The following is a 27,244-nucleotide window of genomic DNA, read 5'->3' as shown; positions in this document are numbered from 1 at the left end:
ACACTTTGTTGAAAGCAAAGTGAAAGAGAAAAACAGGATAGCACGTACAGCTTTCTTGAAAGTGCCTCGAGTGGAGACACCCCTCCTGCTCAAATCAGGTGTACCTCCCTTCCATCAGGAGCAAGGAGCAAACTTCTCTGCAAGCTATGATAGACCCTGCAAAATCCAGCACCTCTAGGAAGAGAAAAACACCCATCGCTCAAGCTGGAAGAAACTGAAGATGGTACCAGTTGTTGTTGCAGTGCTGGTGATGGTGCGGTTGGCTGCATCAGAGCTCTTGAGCGGTAAGTTTATCTCATTTGCGGGAAGACCAGGAAGCGATAAAGCCAGCCATGCTGACACAAAAAAACCATAGCTTCCTTCCATGCTTTCAAACGCTCTATCCTTAATCTGCCACCAGTTATGAAATAGAAGAAAACTGAACTACATATAAAGAAATACCTAAAATAAATTTAGAATCACTTTCTCATCTGCTTGGGAGTTTTCTTTAAAAAAAATTGTAGAGAGGAAGGAAGAAGGAGAATGCAACACCTTGATTTAAGTCTCGCCATCTTATTCATTTGTTTTTTGGCCTATCAATGTGGTCATCCATCTTAATCAAATAAATCTGGGCAGGTAACATGGCATAAACCCAAATACATAATCATAGAAACAGTAGAAATTTTAGTAAACTTTCTATTAATTTAGTAAAAGTCTGTTTATAATATGAAGTTATGATTTCTGTTTGCTGTAGATATTACCTGTAACTTTAGCTGTCTTTTGGTCTTTGATGTGTGTTTGCATGTGTGCTAACATACTTTTAATTTGCAATTTTTGTGCATGTTGTTTGACAATTTGCCAAAGTGAGCTATATTCTATGGGGAAAGCAGGATGGGGTTGCCCTAAATAATCAAACACCTTACATTACTATTTCCTAATTCCAAGGTTTCCAGGAATACCATTCTTTGCCCTATATTTGCAGATCCCAGCAATTGCACTCCCCAAAATTTGATTTGCTACAAGCCCTGCTGTGAAGCAGCCTTCCTCTGTCTTATGAACTGCTCCTGGGAGGCTGGATGTAAAGAAGATGTCAACCATATCCTCCACTTAAGGTAAATGCTGGCCCAAGCACGCTGATGCCTCTATTATAAAAATCTCTCTTTTTCCTTCATCCTGAGCCATTAAGTGGCTAGTTTGATTTGGTTTAGTGCAGTGATCGCTAACGTTTTCCATGTTGTGTGCCAAAGGCAGGGGTGGGATTCAAATTTTTAAACAACTGGTTCTGTGGGCGTGGCTTAGTTGGTAGGTGTGGCTTGGTCATGTGACTGGGTGGATGCGGCTTGGTAGTCATGTTATTGGCTGGGCTTGGCCAACTCAACATTACTCACATCGAGGCATGCATGTCCTCCCCTGGCCTCTCATGACTGTGGGGATGCTGCAACAGTTGTAAGTGTGAAAAATGGTCATAAGTCACTTTTTTCAGTGCCATTGTAATTTTGAATGGTCACTCCACACAAAAGTACCAGCAAAGGAGGGGAAAAAAACTCCAGAGGAGTTCCTGAGAAAGGAAGTCTAGTCCTGCCAAGAATGTAATAAGGGTTAATGGAGAGGCAGTTTCTGTAAGCAACACCAGAATGTTTCCTTCCTGCCTTCCTTACAGGATTAGGCCAGTAATTTCTTCTAACAACTGGTTCTCGGAACTGCTTAGAATGTTCACAACCAGTTCTAGCGAATAAGTGCGAACTGGCAGAATCCTACCCCTGGCCAAAAGTGCACGTGCTTGCATGCTCCCATGCCTGCACCCATGATGCAATGTGTGTGCGACTCCCACAGCCCTGTGCATGCGCATGTGTGCCTCTGTACATGTGTGCACGACCCCCACACCGCATGGCTCTGTGCATGCACACACAACCCACACACTGCACGCCTCTGTGCATGCACACACAACCCCTGTATGCCAAATGCCTCTGCACATGCGCACCTCCTCCCGTGTATGCACGGCAGCTACCTGACAATCAGCTGGCTGGCAGGGGGGCTCACGCATGCGCAGTGGGGCTCTTCTGGGCAACCTCTCACATGTCGGCAGGAGTGACTCTGCATGCCACTTCTGGCACACGTGCCATAAGTTCGCCATCACGGGTTTAGTGTGTACATTGAAAAGGAATCTGATCTGGAGGGCAGTGCTACACATCCTAGCAACAAATTCCCTACTTTAGTTATGCCTTGTGTTATAAAAAATGTTTCTATTGCTCCTATACCAGTCTGTAACTCGCTGATCTTGGATTCTTGGGATGGCGGGGGCGTGGGGTATATTTCTTTATTCATGTTTTATATCTTTTATCTCACATCCCCTTTGACTTCTGAGGCTAAAGAGCCATAACTTTTAAGGCAGTAAAGTGATGAGTACAGTACATTACCATCACTAACCTGTATTTAATTAATCCTCCCTGTTTAAAATTTTGTATTGGCTTACTAGAATACAAAATTCAAAGAAAATGTAAATAATGGGAAAGTAAGTGAGGAAAAAGGAGAAAGTGTGGGGTGGAAGAGGAAAAAGAAAAGAAAAAAAGACATTGATGTATTTAACTCATCTTTTATAACTGTTCTGCTTATTAATGTTTGGATGGCATAAGGCAGACATAGCAACTCCACAAAGCATCCATACAAAGTAATTTTAATTGGTTCATCAGGCATCCTGTCAACTCACATTTATGACAAGGTTCTTCTTAATGTCCAATCCTTTGCATATCTGCATTATGGTGTAGAAAGATAATAAAGTCTCATCCCCATGATGATTGAAGCAGCTGCATGGTATGGTGGGCTCAGGCAAGAGTGAGGGAGCCTCCCCCAACCCAACAAGAGTCAATTTAGTGACCAATCCAGATTACAGATGTGACCACATGACATGGACTACATTTCCCAGGATGCCTTAACTACATTTACCATGATGCATTCCCTTAACGGGACAGCTCTCAATTCCTAATTAGCTATCCCAAATCCCATTAACGCTAAACTGTCTGGACAGCACAATAACTACAACCAGAACTTTCACTTTGATCAGAAAGTGCAGCTGGTTTTCGCATGCTGGAATAGCGCAAAGGCCCTTTTTGTATTAAATAACCAGGAGTGGATTGGGAACATTTGGATGTTCGCTAATGGTTTCATATAGAACCTTAAAACTTACCTATCTGTATAACTGGTCTTTTTCAAGCGCTCATTACAGCAACATGATGTTCTCGATGCCAGAAAGAAATTGGAGGGCTGGGAGTTGAAGGTCGACTATTTCAAACTGAGAGCCGGTTTGGTTTGGTGCAGGGATCCCCAAACCCCAGGCCCTAGCCTCCTTGTGTGTGGGCGGGAAAGCACGCATGTGTGAAGCTCCCCTCGTATGAGTGGAGGTCACTTGCCCTCATGCATGAAATTCCATTGGCGTGAATGGAGCTTTTCACATGAGCACGTGTACAAATGGAGCTGTGCGCGCATACATTTGCCTGCCACTCACACGCACCCCCCCACGCCAGGCAGACTGCCAAGCTACAAAACCTGGCGACCGCTACTCTAGTGGTTAAGGCACCAAGCTACAAATGAGAGACTGTGAGTTCTAGTGCCGCCTTAGTCATGAAAGCCAGCTAGGTGTCCTTGGGCCAGTCATTTTCTCTCAGCCCAACTCATCTCATAGGGTCGTTGTTGTGGAGAAAATAGGATAAAGAACATATGTTGGATATGTTTGACACCTTGAATTTATGAAAAAAAAAAAGGTGGGATACAAATTAAAAAAAAATACATTCCAGGAGCAGTCTCTTCCTTCTGGGAGGACTTAAAAGGTGCACCTCGGTGGTGGGATTCAAATTTTTTTACTAGCAGTTCTGTGGACGTGGCTTGGTGGGCGTGGCAGGGGAAGGATACTGAAAAATCTCCAGTCAGAGGTAGTATTTGCTGGTTCTCCAAACTACTCAAAATTTCCGCTACTGGTTCTCCAGAACTGGTCAGAACCTGCTGAATACCACCTTTGGGCCAAACCAACCTTCTCTAAGGGAACATTCAAACTCCCTGGGTTTATTGTAGCTTTTAATAGTCTTATCTATTATTCCGTGAATGGATTTTATGATTTTATTCCTGTTTTCTCTCATTTGTAAGCTGCTGAGAATTGGATACATCAATTTTGCCAAAGAAGTAAACAAATCATCATGATGCAGAAAGAAATTCTGACTGGGAAGCTTTTTCTGCCACAATATAAGAGATTTTGTTGCCAGATGGCTATTTTTCTGAGGTTGCTATCAAAGCATTCCTTTTGTTTGCTTTTAATGCAATGTTTCTCAACCTTGGCAACTTTAAGATGTGTGGACTTAAGTATGCTGGAGCCAGATAATTCCAGGAGTTGAAGACTCTTAAAGTACTGACTGAAGAAAATATTTGTAGCTCTGGGTTGAACTGATGACATTACCTAGTTTGGTAATGAAACATCTGCAAGAAAACCACTAGTGTGTGAGAGAGTTGAGAGCTGTTTGGAAACTGAAACAGTATTTGCTGTGTGAGCAAGGAGACAGCAAAGAGCCTGAGCGTGGCTTAGCTCAACTGTTCTGCACTAAAGCTGGCGGCTGCTGTGAAATTGAAACTGAAACTGAAACTCCTCTCCTCTGCTGTTTTGCATTTGGAACAGATTTCTTTTCAGGTGGGGAGGGGGAGTAGAACTCCTTAGCATCAGAGTGTGTTAATAATAATATACACAATACTCTGAGGGTTATTTCAAAAAATCCTTCCTCGGTGAGTACCTAAAAGCCAAGAGGAACATACACGCCAAATTTTCAGTCTGTAGGCTTTGCAGTCTGTGGATTTTGTGATGATGCGTGAGTGGAATTTCGCTTTTATATAGAGAGATTAAACTTCTCCTTTCCCTTTCTCACCCACAGGGATCAAACAGAAGGGGAAATACAACCATTTGAGGCTGGAAACCAGACCCACTTTATTTTTAACACTGACACAGTCTATGCTCGAAGAAATTTTACTGTCTGGGTAGAAAGCATGCTGAGGGACGGTCCTTCTTGGATCTCAAAGAATCATACACTATTGATCAAGGAATCCAGTAAGTTAAAAGAAGCCAAAATGTTAACTTCTTACAGCATGAAGTATCTGTCATTACAGTGTTTCTCAACTGTGGCTGTGCTGTCCAGACAGTTTAGAGTTAATGGGATTTGGGATAGTTAGTTAGGAATTGTGAGCTGTCCCCTTAAGGGAATGCATTACGGTAAATGTAGTTAAGGTGCCTTGGGAAAAGTAGTCCATGTCATGTGGTCACATCTGTAATCTGGATTGGTCACTAAATTGGCTCTTGTTGGGTTGGGGGAGGCTCCCTCACTCTTGCCTGAGCCCACCATACCATGCAGCTGCTTCAATCATCATGGGGATGAGACTTTATTATCTTTCTACACCATAATGCAGATATGCAAAGGATTGGACATTAAGAAGAACCTCCATCATAACTGTGAGTTGATAAGGATGCCTGATGAACCAATAAAAAAGACTTTGTATGGATGCTTTGTGGAGTTGCTATGTCTGCTTTATACCCATCCAGAGCGTAATAAGCAGAACAGTGGCAGTTTAAAGATATGTGGACTTCAACTCCCAGAATTCCCCAGCCAGCCTTACTGGTTGCAGAATTCTGGGAGTTGAAGTCAACACATTGTTGGAAGAAATGTCCTTCTGGGTTCAGTTCCAAGTGGGGAAAAAGACACTGGAAACATGGAGGCTGTTTGGAAAGATGGTTTAATGGACCACATGGCCTGGAGCTCCAGAGTGAAAAGGATGATCACATGCTTCAAGATCAGGGGTGGTATTCTAACGGTTCGGCATGGTTCTGCTGAGCCAGAAGCACCAATGAGCAGTGGAGAACAAATTGGTTCTGATGCTCGGCTGTTGGGCCCATCCACCACCACCACCCGGGCTCTTATACTCACCTTTATCCAGGGGTGGGATTCTACCAGTTCGCAACTATTTGCTAGAACCGGTTGTTAACATTCTAAGCAGTTCGGAGAACCGGTTGTTAGAAGAAATTCCTGGCCTAATCCTGTAAGGAAGGCAGGAAGGAAACATTCTGATGTTGCTTACAGAAACTGCCTCTCCGTTAACCCTTATTACATTCTTGGCAGGCCTAGACTTCCTGTCTCAGGAATGTCTCTGGAGTTTTTTCCCCCTCCTTTGCTTGTACTTTGCTTGTGTGGAGTGACCATTCAAAGTTACAATGGCACTGAAAAAAGTGACTGATGACCATTTTTCACACTTACGACTGTTGCAGCATCTCCACAGTCATGAGAGGCCAGGCGAGGAGATGCATGCCTCGATATGAGTGACGTTGAGTTGGCCACGCTCAGCCAATAACATGACCATCAAGGCATGTCCACCCAGTCACATGACCACCAAGCCATGCCCACTACCTAAGTCACGCCCGCAGAACCGGTTGTTAAAAAATTTGAATCCCTCCCCTGCCTTTATCCCTTGCTTTTGAAGCGCAGCTGCTTTGCGCAGCACAGCAGATTGCCACGCGGCAGCTGCTGAAGTGACCGGGAGAGTGCAGGATTGCAGGAGGCAAGTCGGAAAGCCTCTGCGCCTGTGCAAAGTATACATTTGACATGTGCGTGTGTGCAAATTGTGCGCACGCGTGGAAAGTGTGCCCACCAAGCCACATGCACTGAACCAGTGGTAAAAATATTTTAAATGCACCACTGTTCAAGATGTTGGGTGAAGGAAAAGGGCTGATATGCTGAGAGACCCTTAGTTTTATACCCTCTGTTGGGCTTTGAATTTGATCTTGTATTCTGATTGGTTGTCAGACTCCCATGGGGCCATGCAAGGGCAACTCTGTAGGCTGTCCTGAGTCCCAGGCTTGGTTGAGCCTGACTGGATGATGATGTAATGAAAGGGCTTTGGGGGCAATTCCTATTATAGCTCTACCTGGAGTAGATCTTTATTATGTAAAATAGGCTGGCCCAGGCAAGAGTAATGGCCCATTAGCAAGGGTACAGCCTGAGTTTCTGCCTTTTTGAGTATCTACTTTTATTTTTAGGTGAAATATTCTGCCTTTTTAATATTTCCTAGGATATTTCATTTTTCTAGGAGTGGGGTGGGTACTAACTTCCTACAACATCAAACTACCACAGTTGTCCTATTGTACTCTAATACTCCTGATTCTGCTCCTGGACATATTTTGAGACAAACATAAAGGGAAGATTTAGGTATTTTCTGGGTGCATATTGATTGCAAGGTTAAGGGATTTCAACTATTAGGGAAAGTTTGGAAATTCCATTTGTTAAGGAGTTGCTTAACAGGGAAGAACTGCTGTGGCTTCTGCATTCCTAAAACTGTTGCAAATCGCACATCTCCAGCTTACCAGAAGACAAACTGTTGAGATGGTTCCCTATTCACTTTTTCATCTTATCATGGGAAACACAGTTCCAAAGAAAGCACCAAAGTTTCCTTTCCCTTCCTTTCCATTTCTAGGGATATCTAGGAGTTGAAAATAACTAGAATTCTGCTTCATTCTGGAACAGGGTTGTTTTTTTTAAATCATAGGTAGAGAAGATTGTGGGTATTGTGAATTCCACATTACCAACAGACAGATTTTTGAATGCCAAGCTGAGACACAGCATCAGTGCAACCTTAGCCCATCAGTGGAAGCAAAAGGCTGACTGGCTTTCTCAAAGGGTGATGTTCATAATTGATATTCCTTAAGCCCCTCAATGAAAAAGATGGTGAAAATGAGGCAGATGAGCTGAACTAAACATCAAAAAAGATTATGGAAAGGGAGGGAAAAATTATTGCACAAAAATGAGTGAAGGGCCATATTATCTTGCATTTGCAGTCTTGCACATCTGTCTCTTATTCAGTAGCCTCAGCTGTTGTCTTTTCATTCCAGTAAAATTTAATCCACCATCAGCCAACTCCATCAGCATTTCTAGATCGAAAGGTATCCTGACCTTGAAATGGCCTGGATCCAGGACATGTCGTTCTACATTAAATGAAGTCAGGATGAGACAGTTCAACCATCTAAACTGGACACTGGTAAGTTGCATGTAAACCAGGGGTGGGATTCTACCAGTTCGCACCTATTCGCTAGAACCAGTTGTTAACATTCTAAGCAGTTTGGAGAACCGGTTGTTAGAAGAAATTACTGGCCTAATCCTGTAAGGAAGGCAGGAAGGAAACATTCTGGTGTTGCTTCCAGAAACTGCCTGTCCATTAACCCTTATTACATTCTTGGCAGGACTAGACTTCCTGTCTCTGGAACTTCTCTGGAGTATTTTCCCCTCCTTTGCTGGTACTCCGCTTGGGTGGAGTGACCATTCAAAGTTACAATGGCACTGAAAAAAGTGACTTATGACCATTTTTCACACTTACAACTGTTGCAGCATCCCCACAGTCATGAGAGGCCAGGCGAGGAGATGTATGCCTTGATGTGAGTGATATTGAGTTGGCCACACCCAGCCAGTAACATGACCACCAAGCCATGTCCACCCAGTCACATGACCACCCAGCCACACCTACCAACTAAGCCATGCCCACAGAACCGGTTGTTAAAATCATCCCTGATGTAAACCCTGGAAATGATGGCCATGTTTGATGATTTCCACCAAGATTCTCTACCTCGGCAGGCAAGACCTCCTAGATAACTATTCATTGCCCAGCTTTGGATTCATGACCTCTATTTTACCCGATGCTCTTAGTAGATTTTTCCACTTGAAAGGTTTGGGGAAAATTGGGTGTTGAGGTCCTACATCTTGAAAAGGCTTCAGACTGGAAGGTAAATCCAAAGCTGGAAGGTAAAGTTGTTTGGTTTAACTATTGAGAAGAATGAATAAAAATGCCCAGCAGTTAAACAATCATGACCATACTACCTCCCATACTCCTCCCATACTACCACCTCTTACAATACTAGACAATACAGTATCAACAGTAGAGATCTTCAAATTTCTAGGTTCTATTATAGCACATGACCTAAAATGGACACCTAACATCAAAAACGTCCTCAAAAAAGCACAACAAAGAATGTTCTTGCTGCACCAACTCAGAAAGCTCAAACTGCCCAAGGAGCTGCTGATCCAGTTCTACAGAGGAATTATTGAGTCTGTCATCTGCACCTCTATAACTGTCTGGTTTGGTTTTGCAACCCAACAGGACTGACACAGATTTCAGAGAGTAATTAGGACTGCAGAAAAAACAATTACTACCAATCTGCCTTCACTTGAGGACTTGTATGCTTCACGAGTCAAAAAGAGGGCTGTGAAAATATTTACAGACCCCTCACATCCCAGACATCAACTGTTTCAACTCCTTCCCTCAAAACAAAGCTATAAAGCACTGCACACCCAAACAACTAGACACAAGGACAGTTTTTCCCCAAATGCCATCACTCTGCTAAACAAATAATTCCCTCAACACTGTCCAACTATTTACAAAGTCTGCACTACTATTACCGTTAATCTTCTCATCATTCCTTATCACCCATCCCCTCCCACTTGTGACTGTATGACTGTAACTTTGTCATTTGTATTCTTACAATTTATATCGACTGTTTCCTAGTATGATTTGATTGCTTATTGTACCCTATGACTATTATTGTTGTACCTGAAGATTCTTGACGAACGTATCTTTTCTTTTATGTACACTGAGAGCATTTGCACCAAGACAAATTCCTTGTGTGTCCAATCACACTTGGCCAATAAAAGAACGCTAATTCTAATTCAGTCAGACAAGAGTCACAAGGGCTTTGTGGAGATCAGGGGATTGCATTTATTGGAGCAACACTGAGATATATCACTGCTTCTCTCTACTTCAAAGAGACAATTGTTTAAAACTCACTACAGAGAAAATGAGAGAGAAAAAAGGAGATGAATTTAATCAGATAGGGAGATAGGCAGCTTATGTGTATGTCTGTTGAGGTTTCTATCTGCATATTTTGAAACCCTCATCATAGAAGATTGCCAGAGAATGAAACTCTGCAGATAATAGGGTGTCCCCCCCTCCCCGATTAAAGATTGCGGCATTTCCACAACCCCACCCTTTCGAATATACCCTCTTCTTGCTACCCTCAAACAGCTGTGTGAAATGTTATCCCTATGGAAAGACTTAGGAGCAGGAAGGTGCCTGGCTGACACATCGCCCCATGGCCAGCTGCTCTCCAGCTGTCGCAAAATAATTCCCTCCATCTTTACCCCACTCTGGGACTTCCGCTGAGATGAGATAATTCTTCCAAATATAACGACATCAAGAGATTATGGAGAGGGAAATACTTGGTGAATAATAAGGGCAGGAATGTTTAAAGAATGACGATCTTAGTGCAGTTTGCAATGAAGCTACATTTAGGGGTTTTTCTGGAGGCAACACATCACAGATGTAGAAGTTCCTAGGGTCCACAGATATTGTGACTATCACTGATATGTATGCATGCAATTCATTCATTTGTTCCTTTATTTGTTCATTCATTCAATCAATCACTCAATCAATTTTGTACAGCCACACATCTTACTAAATGGCTCTGGGCAGTGAATATTTTTTTTAAATGATCAGAGCTTGGTTCATGATGCTATAATGCCTATTTCATTATTTAGTTTGTAATACCGTGTTTCCCTGAAAATAAGACCCTGTTATATATATATATATTTTGCTACCAAAAAAAAGGCACCAGGTCTTATTTTGGGAGGATGTCATCCACTGACTAACCTCAGTGTCGCCCCAACCCGCCTCCTTTTTGCTGTCAGAGGCCTTCAGGAACTTTTTCTGTGGCCAGCAAGGCTTTCCTGAAGCCCTCTGCAGCCGATAACAGAGCTCTGGATCGATCCTCTACAGCTCTATTGGCTGTAGCTGTAGCTCAATCAATAATGTTTTCATCCTGCTCATGTACAAGTTAGATGATGAGTATAAACAAAAAAACTTCAATGTAATTTATTTATTGGTCTTATCACATAAAACAACTCAGATTTTCTATTTTGTGTTTCTGAGAAGAATATGTGTCTTGCTTTAGTGGGTTTATCATCAGCCTTCTCCTCATTCTGAATATTATTTGGGTTGCTTTCAGGGAAACTGTAGCTCTGACGACACCACAAAGGGATTAATAGGTAGGTTGATTCCATTTCTAATTCAGACTTTTAAATTTTAATAATTGTGTGTTAATTTAAATATTATCAATTGTTTTGATAATAGCTTTGACTACCAAAGATATGGGTTTGGTTGGTGTGAAGAGGTCTTCCTTTGCCTTGGTCAACTAATTTTTAACAGGGTTGAATTGTTTTTGCCTCCTTAAATTTTTTATAACTTTACAATTTTTTAAATGTTAACTTTAACATTTAAATTTTATTTACTCTTTTGTCTTCTGATCTTTGATGTATTATTGTACACCTGCCAGAGTCCTTCTTTGAGGGATATGGGAAGTTCAGAAATGTGAAACATAAATGAATAAATGTACCATTTGTTGCTGAATTCTATTTTAAAATAAGTGGCATTCACCCTCAAAGAACATGATGGTGGATCTCTTGTGATTTATTGCAAAATTAAGTTCTTGCTGTAAATGAAGGCTTCTTAGAGGACATTGTGGAACCTAGGATGTTAGACTAATAGAACCAAAATTATCATCCCATGCAACAAATCAGTAACGTCCATGACCTAGCTTGATGTAAATTGTGCCAACATGTCAACCCATTGCTGAGTCAACCTTGAGCCACTAGGAAAGAGCCTTGGTGGCTCAATGGATAGAATGCAGTATTACAAGCTGCTTACTGCCAGGAGTTCAATCCTGACTAGTTCAAGGTTGACTCAGCCTTCCATCCTTCCGAGGTTGGTAAAATGAGGACTCAGATTGTTGGGGGCAATTTGCTGACTCTGTAAAACTGTTTAGAGAGGGCTGTAAAGCACTGTGAAATGCTATATAAATCTAACTGCTATTGCTATTTCTATTGCTAAAAAATATGTAGCTATTAATTTACTGTAATTATATACCCCTAAATTCTCAAAAAGTCTTCTGGTGATTTGTAGTATAACCAAGAAAATAAGAAATCCTATATATGTCATCATATCTGTAAACTATCTATTCACCTAGTAACCAATAAAGGCTAGACTTAGTAACATGTTAAAGTATTAACACTCTGTCGCTGAAGTCGTATTTTCTGCAGTCAAGTTTGATGCGGTTAACCTTGAGTTTGTATCTATTGTGTGCTCTTGTATTGTTATGGGCTTTGGTCCAAGTAGGCCTTCTTTCTCCTACAGCCTGCTAAAATTTTAAGCATCTGGGAAAGGTAGATTGGCTTAAAATATAGAGGTACCAAGGAGAATGGAAGATGGGCCAAGTTCACATGTGGTGAAGGGGCAGAACAAATCTTTTTTTTTTTTTAGTATTTTTAGTATTTATTTGATTTGTCAATCGCTTACAAGATACAGGTATAAGAATAAATATAGTTTTGAATACATGAGATAGATACTTATAAGAAAAATAAAAAACAATAGGACAGGGACGGTAGGCACGGTTGGTGCACTTATGCACGTCCCCTACAGGCCTCTTAGGAAGGGGGTGAGGTCAACAGTAGACAGTCTAAGGTTAAAGTTTTGGGGGTTTGGGGAAGAAACCACAGAGTCAGGTAGAGTATTCCAAACATTGACCACTCTGTTGCTGAAGTTGTATTTTTTGCAGTCAAGTTTGGTGCGGTTAACCTTGAGTTTGTATCTACTGTGTGCTCTTGTATTGTTATGATTAAAGCTGAAGTATTCATTGACAGGTAGGACATTGCAATGTATGATTTTATATACTATATTTAGATCGGACCGGAGGTGGCATAGTTCTAGGTTTTCTAGGACTAGAGTTTCAAGTCTGGTGGCATAAGGTATTCTGTAATGAGTAGAGGAGTGGAGAACTCTTCTTGTGAAATATTTCTGGACTTTTTCAATTGTGTTAATATCAGATACATGACAATTTGAGTACTTTGGAGAGCTGGTAAATCCCACCTCTGACTGGCCCCGCCCCCACCTATTCTCTGCCTCCCAAATCCCAGCTGATCAGCTGGGTCTTCTTTTGTTGCCCTGCACAGGAGAACGGAATTGGAAAGCAGATTAGTGGGGTAGGGAAGGAATGGGATTTTGCAGTAAACTTCCTCTGGAGTGTGGTGGAAATGCGGATTTTCCAGTATCCTTCCCCTGCCACGCCCACCAGGCCACGCCCACATAACCTGTAGTAAACAAAATTGAATAAAACCCCTGCTGAGAGTCCTTATACCATCCCAGACAAGCACTCACAACTCCAGGAGGCATGCTGTTCCATGGATATCTCTGAATCAAATCCATGTGATAGATTGGGCTCGCTGCCAGCTTCATGCTTGAATAGCTAAATTCTGATGAGTTTACGACGAAGGATGTGCGATACAAAAGGAACTAGTTCTATAGATCACCTTGCTTAATAGCTACTATAGTCTTTGGGTCTGGAGACAATTGAAGACTGATCTATGTATCCTTGCTTTTGTCTAGTTGCCACATGTCACCTGGAAAAAAATATTCGTTATGAAGTGCAAGTTCGATATCGAACTGATCACTGGAGCAGCCACTGGAGCAGCTGGAGTGAAATCCTCTTTGTTCCTTGTGGTGAGATTTGTGTGTGTGTCTTTTGTCTTGTCAGAACAGCAGAACAGAACAGAATTCTTTATTGGCCAAGTGTGATTGGACACACAAAGAATTTGTCTCCGGTGTATAAAGGGCTTTGAGGAGAAATTAACAGTTTCCAGAGTCTAATAGATGCGTTATTTTTTTCTTCTAGAAATCCTCAGAAGTCCCACAGTAAATTATACTGTGGGGTCCCTAGGAAAGGAAGGCGAGAGGAACGTAACTTTGCAATGGGCGGTAAGGGGAAGGCTTTTATTCAGCCTTTGGGGCATCTGAGTCCATCATTCAAACATCCTCTGGCTCAAACAATCCACCATCCATTTGGATTACCTGCATTTCAAACATTAAAAATATTGCTTCTTAAGCAGACAAGAAGACAAGAAAAACATGCAGTGCAATCATTCAAGATCCCATCTTTAGATATGAAACTTATACAGGTAGTCCTTGACTTGTGACCATAATTGAGCCCCAGATTTCTGTTGCTAACTGAGATATTTGTTAATTTTGCCCCATTTTATGACCTTTCTTGCCACGGTTATTTAGCGAATCACTGCAATTATTAAGCTAGTAACATAGTTGCTAAGTGAATCTGGCTTCCCCATTGACTTGGCTGTCAGAATTCCACAAAAGGCAATCACATGACCCTGAGACAGTCCAACCGCCATAAATATGAGTCAGTTTTCACTCATCTGAATATTGATCATGATGTTGCAACGGTCGTAAGTGTGAAAAATGGACATGTCACTTTTCTCAATGCTGTTGTAATTTTGAACAGTCACTAAATGAACTTTTAGTTGAGGACTATCTGTATCTTTGGGGCTGATTGGGTGTTCAGCGGGTGGTGATTGTTGGAGGGCAGAGGTAACATTTGTAAATAAACTCCTGGATTTCAGTTACCCATTATTTTAATTTGTTAAAGATGTCTATAGGGCCAATGTAGGGCCCAGAGTGTTTTTGTAAAAAAAAAAAACAGAATCTGTCATTTTATTTTACAAGGTGATTACTTTTCTTAATTCAAGAATCTAAAAAAGAAGAGGATAAGTGGGTCAGGAGGCCTGACGCCAAGGTCTCTGTAGATCTTTTAGTGCTATCATGCAGACATCACCCAGCCTAGATTGGATAGTGCTCCCTAATGGTTTGAAACCACAGAATGCCCAAGAGGTCTCTCCCAGAAAAGAACGAAAGATAGAAAGGGAAGCATTAGCTGATGGCTTGGAAAATGCTCTCGATTCCCTCTTTTGTATTCTGTTTTTTAATTTTATTTTATTTTAAACAACAAACATAAAGAAACACGAGACATAGAACGTTAAATAAAATTTTATTTCCATTATATAGTGTCGGTTGATATATATCTCTGGTGCACAATATCAACAGTCCTTCCATCCTGTTTTTATATTACAATTCATAATGTATAAAACTACCGTCCGCTTAGCATCATATTATTGTCAAATCACTATCAGACTGTATTTATAAATTCATCTCATCTTTTTTGAGCAAGAATCAACTATTATAAAGCCTAGTTTATGGTACCATTCATTTCCAAATAATCAAACGTAGAATATCATATTATAATCCTTTCCATAGTAATCGCTTATGTCATATCATTACATTATTTTATCTTAACTATTATGTTATATTTATATTATATTATGTTATATTTCTCTAATTTCTTATCTAACCATTTGTAAAGTAAGTCCCATATTTTATAATATTCTTTTTCTTCTTGCTCTCTAATAGCAAATGTCAATCTACTCTCTTTTGTATTCTTGCAGAGACCCTCCGTGGAGCAAGGGGTGGTGAACTATACTCTGAGTTTTGTCATGCTAGCCTGCAAGCCGTGTTCTTTTGGATTAGAAAAGTACAACATCACTGTAGATAACGCAACTTCGTACCACACTTCTCTTTCTGCAGCTGAATATAACATTTCGCTGGTAGCAATTAACCACGCAGGGCGTTCTCCAGCTTATTCCTTTAAGTTGCCACCAGAACAAAATGCAGGTTGGTATACAAAGAAATGGTCAGCCCCAGCCCAAGAGCAATATAGAATAATCCAGCCAAAGTTCAATTTGTTATTTGTTCGCATGATACCGACAGAATCTTGCCAGACTAAACGTATCCCACAGGTAGTCCTCGACTTACGACCACAGTTGAGCCCCACATTTCCTGCTGCTAAGTGAGGCAGCTGTTAAGTAAGCTTTGCCCCCAACCCCCATTTACAACCTTACTTGCCAGAGTTGTTAAGTGAATCACTGCATCATTGTTAAGTTAGTAATACAGTTGTTAAGTGGATCTAGATTCCCCATGGATTTTGCTTGCCAGAAGGTCACAAAAAGTGATCACATGACACTGCGGCCATCCTAAATGTGAATCAGTGGCCAACTCTCTGAATTTTGCTCACATGACCATGAGGATGCATCAATGCTTGGGAATGTAGGATAACAATCGTAGATCACTTTTTTCTGTGCCTTTGAAACTTTGAACAGTCACTAAATGAACAGTTGTAAATCAAGGACTACCTATACTCTAAACCTAATGGATATACCCTGTGAGATTCTATGGAGCAGCTATCCTAAATACCTTCCTCTTTCTTTGATTCAGCTCCAGGCTGTGTTGACTCTTCTCTCATCCTTTTCCTTGGGGTGTGATCTCTGCCTTTGTGGGAAACTGCTACTTCACTGTCATCCATCACAACACCTTCCCGTTTGTAGACATAATCCACCACAGCAGCCATCTTCTAGTTTTATCTCATTTTATATGGGGACCCTCTTCCACCATCAATTGTTCCTTTATATTTTATGTGGTATAAACGTATAAAACAACCAACATAGTCCTAGAAAAATTTCTCTGCAGCATCGCTCCATCAGGTCATTCTCTGATTGCCGTTGAACTGATGGCAAGAATCACTACAGAAAAGATGGGCCTATTGAAAGTCTGCTCCAGACATACGATGGTTTCTGAGAGCTTTTGGAGAAATTCCCAAGATCCTGGTGGACTGTTCACCAAGGCTTTCGTTACCAGTTGGGACATCAGGGTGATGGCAACTTGGATAGGCTTGTTCTGAATGGCTTCCCTCTGTTTTACCAAGCCTGGTTTATTGAGGAGCTTCAGGAAATGAAATAACAGGAGAGAGAGAGAGAGAGAGAGAGAGAGAGAGAGAGGGAGGGAGGGAGAAGGGAGGGAGGGAGGGAGGGAGGGAGAGAGAGAGAGAGAGGCTTTAAGAATGTGTAGACTTCAACTCCCAGAATTCTCCAGTTACCTCTAGATAGCCTGAATGTTAATTTCTAATGCTATGATTCTACTGTCCTAGGTGCCAGTTTTCTGAATGTCAGTCTGTCTGGAAGGCGTTACACTCTGGAGTGGAAAGTGGATGAGGCTCACTTTTGCTTCGAAGCTGAGCCTCTTGGAGAAACCTTGCCTAAGAAAGACTGCATGAAACCTGATGCTACTTACCTGTTTACAGGTAAAACTGAAACCTCTTCCTAAGGCCCTCCCAGGTTCCTCCACTAGAATATCACTCTTTCCATCCGAGAAACTTTCTAAGTGGCATAGCTTGCTTGGCAGAAGCAGCAGGATCATCCTCTGTTGCTGTATCGCTTACTAATTTTATCTCCCCCAGATCAAGTGCATCTCTAGCTGGAGCTACACTGGGATTGGGAAGGAGTTTGAAAATGATGGTGTTTCACTGGAAGAGATTAGTGAATAGCTTTGACATTAATTTAAAACAATAAAACAGAGGCAGGAAGACTAACAAGTATACTATAAAATGGTTATGTTGCATGGGGCATCTGTCGATTCTTCTACGATGGCAGAATTTTGATATTTTGTCAATAGTGCCATCTTGGAATCATGAAAGAAAGTAAAAGTGGGACAGATAGTTCAATATAGGTTAAAGGAGGAAGCGGATAGTAATTTCGTCCACCTGCTCCTTTCTCTATGCTTGGGTTCTTTACATCACAGTTGAATAGATTTTTAGACTTCAGAATCCTCTGAAGAAACTTGTGAAAAGGCTTCAGTACAACTGGGATGAAGCACTTGTTTACAAAACATAGTCTTGATTTGCTTGGACCTCTGCGATGAAATTGTAGGGATGGTCATTGACTTCAAAAGGAAATTAGAAAAATGGATGAAATGGGAAAATGGATACTGTTAGCAAGAGCTAATTGAAATAGGCATTTATGGAGTCAATCTAGCTTGATACCAGATGCTGGAGAGAAAACAGTCTCTGGTGTTTATTGACTGGACCTCGAGAAACATCAGCTAACTATGTTAGAAATATGATGCTGTGTAAGAGAAAGCTTTGGTCTGATCCAACAAGTCTCTTCGAAGGTTATGACTGTAAAACTTGTGATTTTTGCTCCTCAATTCTAGGGGAAATGGAATCCAACAGGTGTTATCGCTTTGCAGTATACAAATATGTTATAAAGTGGAAAACGGTTGGATATACTTATCTTTTCCATAGAAATGGTGAGTATGTCATGCTGCCCCACGCTGCCTCCGCTTATCCCATTAGTCAGAACCACCAATAGCCCAAAATAGTTACTTCATGTCTGGACAGTTTTTAAAAAAATGTTTGCCTGCTTCATTCACAGAATTTTGCAATCCAGTTGATGTTGTCTTTTGATGATAAGCTACTTGAGCCTCTCCATTATCTCTTCTATCTTTGTACTTACCAGAAAAAGATAGATAAGGATAGAATAGTTGAACTTTTAAATTGGCAACCTTAACATTTCTGTCTCGAGCACCTTGAAGTTCTTAGATTCAGCTCAGCTTGCAATTTATGATTGCACAATCTTATCTTGCTAAACCCAGTCTTCCACTTTGTCCCACAACACTGTCCTCATCTCATCCCCAACCCAGGAGTGAAACCGCCTAGTCATTATTAAACAAACTGCTTCCTTTTAAGCTGACACTATCACTACAGCTTCAAACGTTTCCAGTCTGTAACACTTTGTCCCCATTAGCCCTTTCTCACAACAGTGTTAAAGTGAATTACTTCAATCCTTGATTTGGCAGAATAATATGGTTCTCTTATTCTTTCCTCCTGCCCAATGTCACTAACCAGTTGGTGGGCGGGCGTGGGGACACTTCCAACAGCCCCTTAGCAGGACAGTCTGGGGCAGGATATGGGGATGGAGCCTTTAGCCACCTTTCAAGTTGCTGGAACAATAGATCCTTGGTATGGAGAGTTGCTCTGCACCAGTAACCTTACACTTAGGCGATTTCTGAAGGTGGGAGCATTATTGATCTTCTGAAAGACTGGTGGACCTTGTCTACAAATAGCACAGGCAACAGATCAGTGGGGTGGAGGAAAGGGTGCAGGGTAATGTTGGAGGGGAATTCATGGTGCATTGAGAAGTCCATCAAGCTTCACCCCAGCTATCTTTCACCCTTATTGAGTTATTCTCCAAAGCATCAGAGGGAAGTTTCACACCACAGCAAAAACGGGCCAGGTGAGCTTCAAGGGAAGATGATAACTGTCCTCTTTGGTCTGCAGCTTCTCTTGAAGATGCCATCCGTATAAATGTGACTAACCAAACTGCGAATTCTGCTGTCATCCAGTGGAAGCCTCCCAGAGCCCTCTCTGATTGCCCAGGTGTACTGAAGAAATATATCATATGTTGTCAAAAGGAGCAATACGGTAACCTAACATGTGAGTACGGGATTCTGACCTTTGTGTCTTGGGTTCATACAATTTGGAAGAGAAAGTCAGTGTCCTGGCAAAGTTCCCCATTGGAATTTGGGCCAAGGTTTTTGGTTGCTGCTGCCATGGTGCTGTGGAAAATGCCAACCAAAGGGCTCTGATTACTGTCTTGTTCTTGTTCAGATTATGACGTCAACGTGTCACAAACATGGTATACAATCCAGAACTTACAGCCTGATACTGTCTATCTTGTTGGCATCTGGGTCTCTACAGCAAATAGCAAAGACAACTGCAAAGCTTTTTATCGATTTCTAACCAAAGCTCCAGGTATAACTTCTCTTCCCCCTGAGTTCTCCATCTGAAATTTTAACAGTAGCAATAACTTCTTGTGTTTTTTCTTCCTCTCTAGAGTCCAAGCCGCCACCTCTGGTGCTTAGCTTTCTATTTATGGGGATTTTTGGAGGCATCCTTGTTGTCATCATCATCTTCTACCTTGGCAAAAAAAAGTAAGTATGATGAAGCCATGTGCAATAACTATTTCAAGGGCAGGAGAGAAGTGCCTGCTTTAAGACACAGGAAGCTTAATCTATAGACTGGCCGATGATGAAGGGAGCGCATACAGGTAGACCTCAACTTACAATAGTTTGTTTGGTGACCATTCAAAGTTACAAGCAGCGGTGCTATGCTACTGGTTCGGCCCGGTTTGAACCAGTAGTTTTAAAAAAGCCTCCCACAATCAGCTAAGAGGAGGGAAAAAAGCTGAGAGGAGAAAAAAGAGAAAAGCGCAGGATTGGCCCTCCTACCCGCCCTTGCACTTTTCTCTTCTTTATACTCTCAGCTGATTGGCACTGCAGGTCTCAGCTGGTGTGTGGAACACACGGTGCGTTAGGTGTGTGCATGTTAGATTAGGGTTAGGGGTAGGTAGTGGAACAAGTAGGGTCCCACTGCTGATTACAAGGGTACTGAAAAACGTGATTTATGGCTGTTTTTCACGCTTATGATCATGGCAGCATCCTCATGGTCACGTGATCAAAATTTGGACACTTGGCAACTGACTCAAATTTATGCTGGTTGCAGTGTCCCGTGTGTGTGTGCGTGTGTGTGTGATGTAATCACTTTTTGCAACCCTCTGGCAAGCCAAGTCAATGGGGAAGCCAGATTCACTTCACAACTGTGTTACTTATTTAACAACTGTGGTGATTCACTTTACAACCATGACAAAAAGATCATAAAATGGGGTCAAATTCACTTAACAACCAAATTTTGGGCTGAATTGTGATCGTAAGTGGAGGACCACTTGTACAACACATTTTATTACATTGACAATACTCTTTACATAGTATTCCAATACCTGTTGTACAACAAAAAGATTCCCATTTTAATCAAATCTATTTTTGTTGATGAATATTAATTTGTAAACAGAATTGGATAGGCTAAATTACCTAAAGAATTGGTATTAGGACGCATATAATATTAACTCCTAAGCAGCTGTCGTGAGCAACTGTTACCTCCCTGGATAGTTGATTCCTAAGTCATCAGCTAATTAATCATCTGCTATGTAGCTTCAGTGAGTTGATGCAGTAAAGCAGCTTGTTATCCAAGCTCTGATAGAAATTCTAGCAAAGCCATTGTCTTGTGTGCTGACAATAGCATTCCATCTTTGTAATATGAGAGATCATGCTACTGGTCTAACTTTCAGGACGATCAGATGCACTGAAGTTCAGTGACCTACTTTGCACATAATGCCAAGTAATAATATTGTCTGCTTTTAATTGGACAGGAGGGTTTAGCATTATAAGTGAAACTACTATGTCCCTATGTAGCATAGTTCTATAGCAGGGGTCCCCAACCCCTGGTCCAGGGACCAGCACTGGGCCGCAGCATACAAAAAAATGGGCCACCAAACAAGCAAAGTTTCATCTGCGGGATGCAGGCAGCACGCACAGCCACTCCTCCTTTGGTCCATGGAAAAACCTCTCTCCACGGAACTGGTCTCTGGTGCCCAAAAGGTTGGGGGCCACTGTTCTATAGGACCTGGCTGTAGGTCCTTGGCTTAACCTGATTTGCAAATGCGTAAACATTTTAAAATTGGATATATGCAAAAGAACCACATCTGTATCTTGAGCCTTTCCTGGCCTGCTAAGAGCTAAGCAACTTCTGCCCTCCCCCACTTCTGCTTCCCAAACCATTGTCCTAACATCTGTTCCAGAATGAAGAAATCTCTGTTCCCAGCATTGCCAGATCCTGCGAATACAGAAGCTGTGAAGTTCCACACCACAGCAAAAACGGGCCAGGTGAGGTTCAAGGGAAGATTTTTCTATATCATGATATTTTGATTTCTTCATTTATTGAATGAGGATCACTGCATGTTTTATCAGTAGGAGGAGGAGTAGCAGATCATCTCTTGATCACTGAAGACCTCTGGATTTGAGACAGAGAAGCTAAGAAAAAGTACTTCTGTAGCTCACAGAACAGTATACAGGCAGTCCTCGACTTACAACTTATAAGGGATTTATAATCGTTTTTCACACTTGTGACCATTGCAGCATCCCCAAAGTCACATGATTTACACTCGGACGCTTGACAAGTGATTCATAGTTATGACAGTTGCAGTGTCCTAGGGGCACGTGATACTTTTTGTGACCTTCTCACAAGCAAAGTCAATGGGGAAGCCGGATTCACTTAACAATCGTATTACTAATTTCACAACTGCAGTGATTCACTTAACAAACACGGCAAGAAAAGTCATAAAATGGGATACAAACTCACTTACCAAATTTCTCACTTAGCAACATAAATTTTGGGCTCTGTTGTTGTAAGTTGAGGACTACCTATACTATGGGAGAAGGACATTTCTTTGAATATATCAAAAACACAACTGTCAAATGGTTGACATTACAGCACTTTGGGTCTGCAGGAGGAATCTTTCTTTGATGATCTTTTGTCCTGAAAGAGTATTGCTTTGGTCTAGACTTTGCTCTGCTCTTGCACACTGTAAATCTGTGTTTCTCAACCTTGCAACTTGAAGATATGTAGATGTGTAGACTTCAACTCCCAGAATTCCTCAGCCAGCACTAATATGCAGCACACACAATCTGATATTGCAGGTTTCCTCCCAATTAAGTTAGAAAGACGACAATCTCTGCTAACATTTCCAGATGGCAATTAGATCAGAATTGCCAATCAGAGCACACAATACTAAAGACGAGTAAACACGCTAATTTGATAAAAACATGGTTCCTTAAGACCTGACCACCACTCATCTTAAAGCAGCTTAATACAGATTTGCAGATCTTAGTCTCCCACATTATGCTTAATGATGTATTCATTTTTGACACATTGGTTTGTACAAACATATCTACTGTAGCTTGTAAATAATTGGTCTTACCCCAGCATGCAGACCTTCCCAATTGTCATTGATTCAATAAACTATGAATAAACAAACAATAGTTTGGAAATGAATCCCAGACAGACATTTTCTTAATGTTTTTCAGGCCCAGGTAAAGTTGAATTTTATGGAACCAATGGAAGTAAACAGCACCATGGAACCATTGGTTGTAGAACCTTCATCTGACAAAGAGGAGCCAGTTACTGATACAACAATGAACTTCTTGGGATTTGTCAAAGGAACAGAAGAGGAACATTCTCCCAAGGAGGACGAGGTGGTCTGTGATGAAATCCTACTTTCTGAATATGAGGGGCAAAGATTTCTGAGTCCTGTGGAAGAATCTGAAGATTTTATAGGTGTCTCTCATGAAGAAAACACTTGTGATGGTCCCCACCTCTTACTGAACAATACTGAAGCTGGAGACCAAAATGGCATATGCATGTCCCAGGTTCCACTCTCCTTCAAACTGTTTGATAAACTGGTGGTGATTAAGAATGTAGGTGAAGGCTTTGACATTCCATGCAGTGATGGTACTTCAACCTAGAACTGGTTTTGAGCTTCTAGAAAATATCTTAATATCTTGCAGACAACAAATTAAAAACAAACAAACACAAAATGGCAGACAGACAGCTTCTATAACCACTCTCTGAGGAAAGACACCATAGCTCAGAGGCACAGCATATTTTTCAAGAAGATAATATTTGTTGGATTGTCTTGAAGTAGTGCTGCATAGTTTCCTTTGCCTGAGATCTTGGATAGTTATTGCTAGGGTAGCTGGAAATCTGGCAATAATGGAACACATAGACCATGCAGTAGAAATAGCTTCAATGTATAGATTTCACTGGATTCAGTATCCAATATCGGACTCTTTTTCTAGTATTCTGGGCCACAAGGCTGGGAAAAACTATTCATCACGGGGGCATAACTTGAGGCCCCCTCCCTCAAATGATGCGTCCTGTAGAGTTCATTTTAAAGTTGTCACTGAATTGTACATGTTATATCATAAATGCGGAGTAACCCATTAACTGTATTTAATGAACTGAATTTCAATTTGGTTTGACTGAATTTAATAGCAATAGCACTTAGACTTATAGGCCATTTCACAGTGCTTTACAGCCCTCTCTAAGTTTACAGCATATTGCCCCCAACAATCTGGGTCCTCGTTTTACCAATCTCGGAAGGATGGAAGGCTCAGTCAACCTTGAGCAGGTGAGGCTCGAACTGCCGAACTGCTGGCATCAGGCAATCAGCAGAAGAAGCCTGCAGTACTGCATTCTAACTACTGCGCCACATGTGACAGCTCTCACATTTGGTTTGGTTTGGTTTAAGTTTGTTTTGGTCTGGCCCTGTCTTTGTCCCTGAGAATTTCTCAAATGCAATCCTTTCACACATCACTTGAAAATTGAGTGTAGTCTTGAGCTTTCAGAAGAAATCACACATTCCTGGCCTTTTAAACTCTGCAGAGCTATTTCTGTAGAAACTGCTAGTGAAGAAACACCATGAACCCATAACATACAGAAAGTCCCTGCCTTCTACTGATATTCACTTGTCCCTCTTCCAAGCTTTGCAATTAATGTAGTTTTATTCCTACATTATCAGGTGTCAGATCCACCGCTGCTCTGGTGTCCTGCGATTGTGCTGGGGGGAGGGGAGGGGGATGGATGAGCATGCTTCACATTTTCCGCTTCTGCTGTTCACTTGGGAATTAGGGAGGGGGGACTGTCTTCAGACATAGGACGGACTCCTTCCCAGCCCGTTTTCACCAGGTTCCAAGGCCATCATGCCCTGAATGTGAACTATTATCTGCCTAGCACCTCAGAGTTCTCAAAACATCTTCTTGACATGCTGGTAGACTAGTCTGAGGGGAGGTTGGGACTGGGAAATGGAAAAAATTGCCTTGTGCTTTGCGCAGGGACTTCAGATTCCACCTGACTTTACTGCATCCAGTGACTCTCAATAAAAGTTATTTTGATTCAACTCAATGGATTCAAAGAGTCTTGCTTTCCTGAGGGCCCAACTGGGGCAGGTCTGACACAGGGAAATTGCACAGCTGGTGTCCAAATGGAGTTAGAGACGCTGACACAAACTTGTACTTTTATAATATAAATATATTTAGATGTAAAATAAATATATTTTACATCTATATATATATATATATATATACAGCAAAACAGAGAGTCAGGCAAAGAGGAGGATCATCAGGCAAATCAACATAGCAGGAACATCATGAGGTAAATTACAAAGCACACAGAGGAAAAAAAGGCAGAAAACACCCAGAACAACCAATCACAGCTTAGATTGCCTCATGCAGGAGCCAGCTCTCCAACGGTTATAACATTGTGTTCTGATTCATTGTACAATCACACTGTCCCAGCTACTAAATTTAAATATATTTACATATATTTAAATGTAAGGATTACAGCATTGCCATATATGTCCATTTTTCTGCTCCTTGACTAATAGAGCTTTTAAATTTTCTATGCAAGGTGATTCTTTGTGGTCAAATAGTCTTTAAGGAGCTAAAGTGGATGTAGTAGCAATACCTTTCTTATATCAGCTCAAAGGCACAAAATACTGTAGGCAAGTTTGTCAAATCTCCCAAACTCTTTGTCAACAAAGAAGTAAATGAAGGGGAAAATGAATAGCTAAGGCTCAAGCCACAAGGCCTGATTGTAATTAAGTCTTTTGGATGCTGGAATGAGCTGTAGATATTTAACTGAAATAAGCCAAGAAGTCCCTTTATGTGAGTTAGGAGGCTGCCCTGTAATGCAGGAGGAGACTTTGGTATTTCTGCTGCTCCTTCTAGTCCGCTTTTCTAATGGCAACTGCACTGCCAGTCAGGTCTATGATAATTAATCACAGCCATCTCGCCACAGGACAGCTCACTGTAGAACAAGAGTTACACTAATATCAAAGAAATAGTAGAATAGAATCATTAAAGAAAGGGTGCAAAAGGAGGGACAGTGTTAGGAATGTAAGTCACCTAACAGTTGGGTTGGAAAATATATAAGCCAGGATAGACATTTTAATACTGTCTCTTTAAGGGAATGCTAAAATTGTAATTGGGCGTGGTTCCTCAAATGGCCATAAGATGTAGCCAGAAACCTAGGTTGTTCTGTTCTGTTGTTGCTGAGAGTGTTGCCCTTCCCGCATTTTCCTGTTGACTGTTACTGATCATCGTTATTCATGGATTTGATGTGAATCTATTACTGAACTGTTTTTGATTCTGGATTCTGATTTGGATTATCTCTGGACTGAAAACTGACTGCTTTAACTGTGAATGACTTGGACTGTTTGTTGAACTTTGCTTAAACGTTTATTGGAAGTAAAAAACCTACGTTTTACTATACAGTGTATCTGTGTGCTGGTTGTGTGTTATTCTTCACCACTCTCACTACATCTCCCTGTGTGCACTCATTCTCCTAAGGGGGAATTACCTCAACAGACAAAATAAAATGTGAATGGCAAAAATTAAAATAATTTTTATTTATTTTAAATAATTAAAGAGAATTGTTAAATTGTCCCTCGGGGAGTTATTCCATGGCGAGTTGGCCATGGTGACTTATCCAGTGGCGAGTTGGCTGTGGTGAGTTGGCTGCAGCAAGTTGGCTGTGGCAAGTTGGCCCATTCCCCTGCCAGTCACCCTCTACATGGCTGGTAACCTTGCAGGAGTCACCATGAACCCTCTTAAAATAATGCTTATGGAAGGCTGACTCAGGAGACAAGCAATATGGTTTAGAAGTTGGTGTGATGGGCTTTAGTTGGGGAGATAGGTGGTCAGAGAATCGTGCAACTCTATCTCAGTTGTCTATCTTACAGTTATTTTGAGAGGATCAAATGGAGGATGGCATATTATACATGGTGCTCTGAGTTCTTAGAAAGAAGGTGGACTATAAAGTGGCTGCTTAAGAAGCTACTGTACTTCCGAAATAATTATCCCAATATATTGCTTTTTCTGGTCTGCTACCCAAAATTACTACTTCAGTCAGCTTAATGACAGAGTTGGCCTTTCTGTTACACATTTAATTTAGCTTCCAAGCTAATTTCAGGATATGACTAGGATTCTTCCAACAGCAACAATGGTTCTTTCCCTCTGTTTTAAAACTATAAAATCCAGCTTTATTCAGAATTGTTTCCCTAACAAAGTATACTAAGTCCCTTGGAATGTGGAAAGCAGAACCAATTATACTTTTTGATATTTACAGTGAGATTCTTCTGAAGTATATTTTTAGGAGTCACAACAGGGAAACAGTATTAAAATCAGGAACAGCACATCTGTACTACATATCATCAGAAGTTTACGTTTTTTTCATTATAAAAATTTATAGCAGGGATTAGCAGGTTCCCCAGCAGCAGTTAATACAGACAGTCCTCAACTTATGACCACAATTGAAGCCAAAATTTATGTTGCTAAGTGAAACATTTGTTAAGTGAGTTTGCCCCATTTTACAACATTTCATGCCACAGTTGTTAAGCGAATCACAGTAGTTGTTAAATTAGTTAAACGAATCTGGCCTCCCCATCGACTTTGCTTGTCAGAAGGTCGCAAAGGGATATCACATAATACTGCAACCATTATAAATATGACTCAATTGCCAAGTGTC

The 27,244-nt window shown here is 41.2% G+C and overlaps 1 protein-coding gene across 1 annotated transcript; it reads left to right on the top strand.

Moving 5' to 3' along the window:
- Positions 1–50: 50 nt before the first annotated feature.
- Positions 51–24,617, top strand: IL12RB1 (interleukin 12 receptor subunit beta 1). The gene is made up of 15 exons (XM_087922866.1): positions 51–284; positions 962–1,091; positions 4,890–5,062; positions 7,889–8,034; positions 11,048–11,087; positions 13,480–13,593; positions 13,766–13,848; positions 15,384–15,609; positions 16,919–17,071; positions 17,980–18,075; positions 19,106–19,261; positions 19,436–19,579; positions 19,662–19,758; positions 21,462–21,546; positions 22,747–24,617. Exons 1-15 carry the CDS (start codon positions 221–223, stop codon positions 23,182–23,184), a joined length of 2,145 nt encoding a protein of 714 aa, XP_087778992.1. The 5' UTR covers positions 51–220; the 3' UTR covers positions 23,185–24,617.
- Positions 24,618–27,244: the final 2,627 nt, after the last annotated feature.

This window comes from Pseudonaja textilis, chromosome 1, assembly GCF_049901715.1.
Source record: "Pseudonaja textilis isolate UNSWEBS1 chromosome 1, rPseTex1.2, whole genome shotgun sequence".
NCBI classification, from domain to species: Eukaryota; Metazoa; Chordata; class Lepidosauria; order Squamata; family Elapidae; genus Pseudonaja; species Pseudonaja textilis.
The sequence above is the reverse complement of the archived record's forward strand: the minus strand, read 5'-3'. Positions and strand labels throughout refer to the sequence as shown.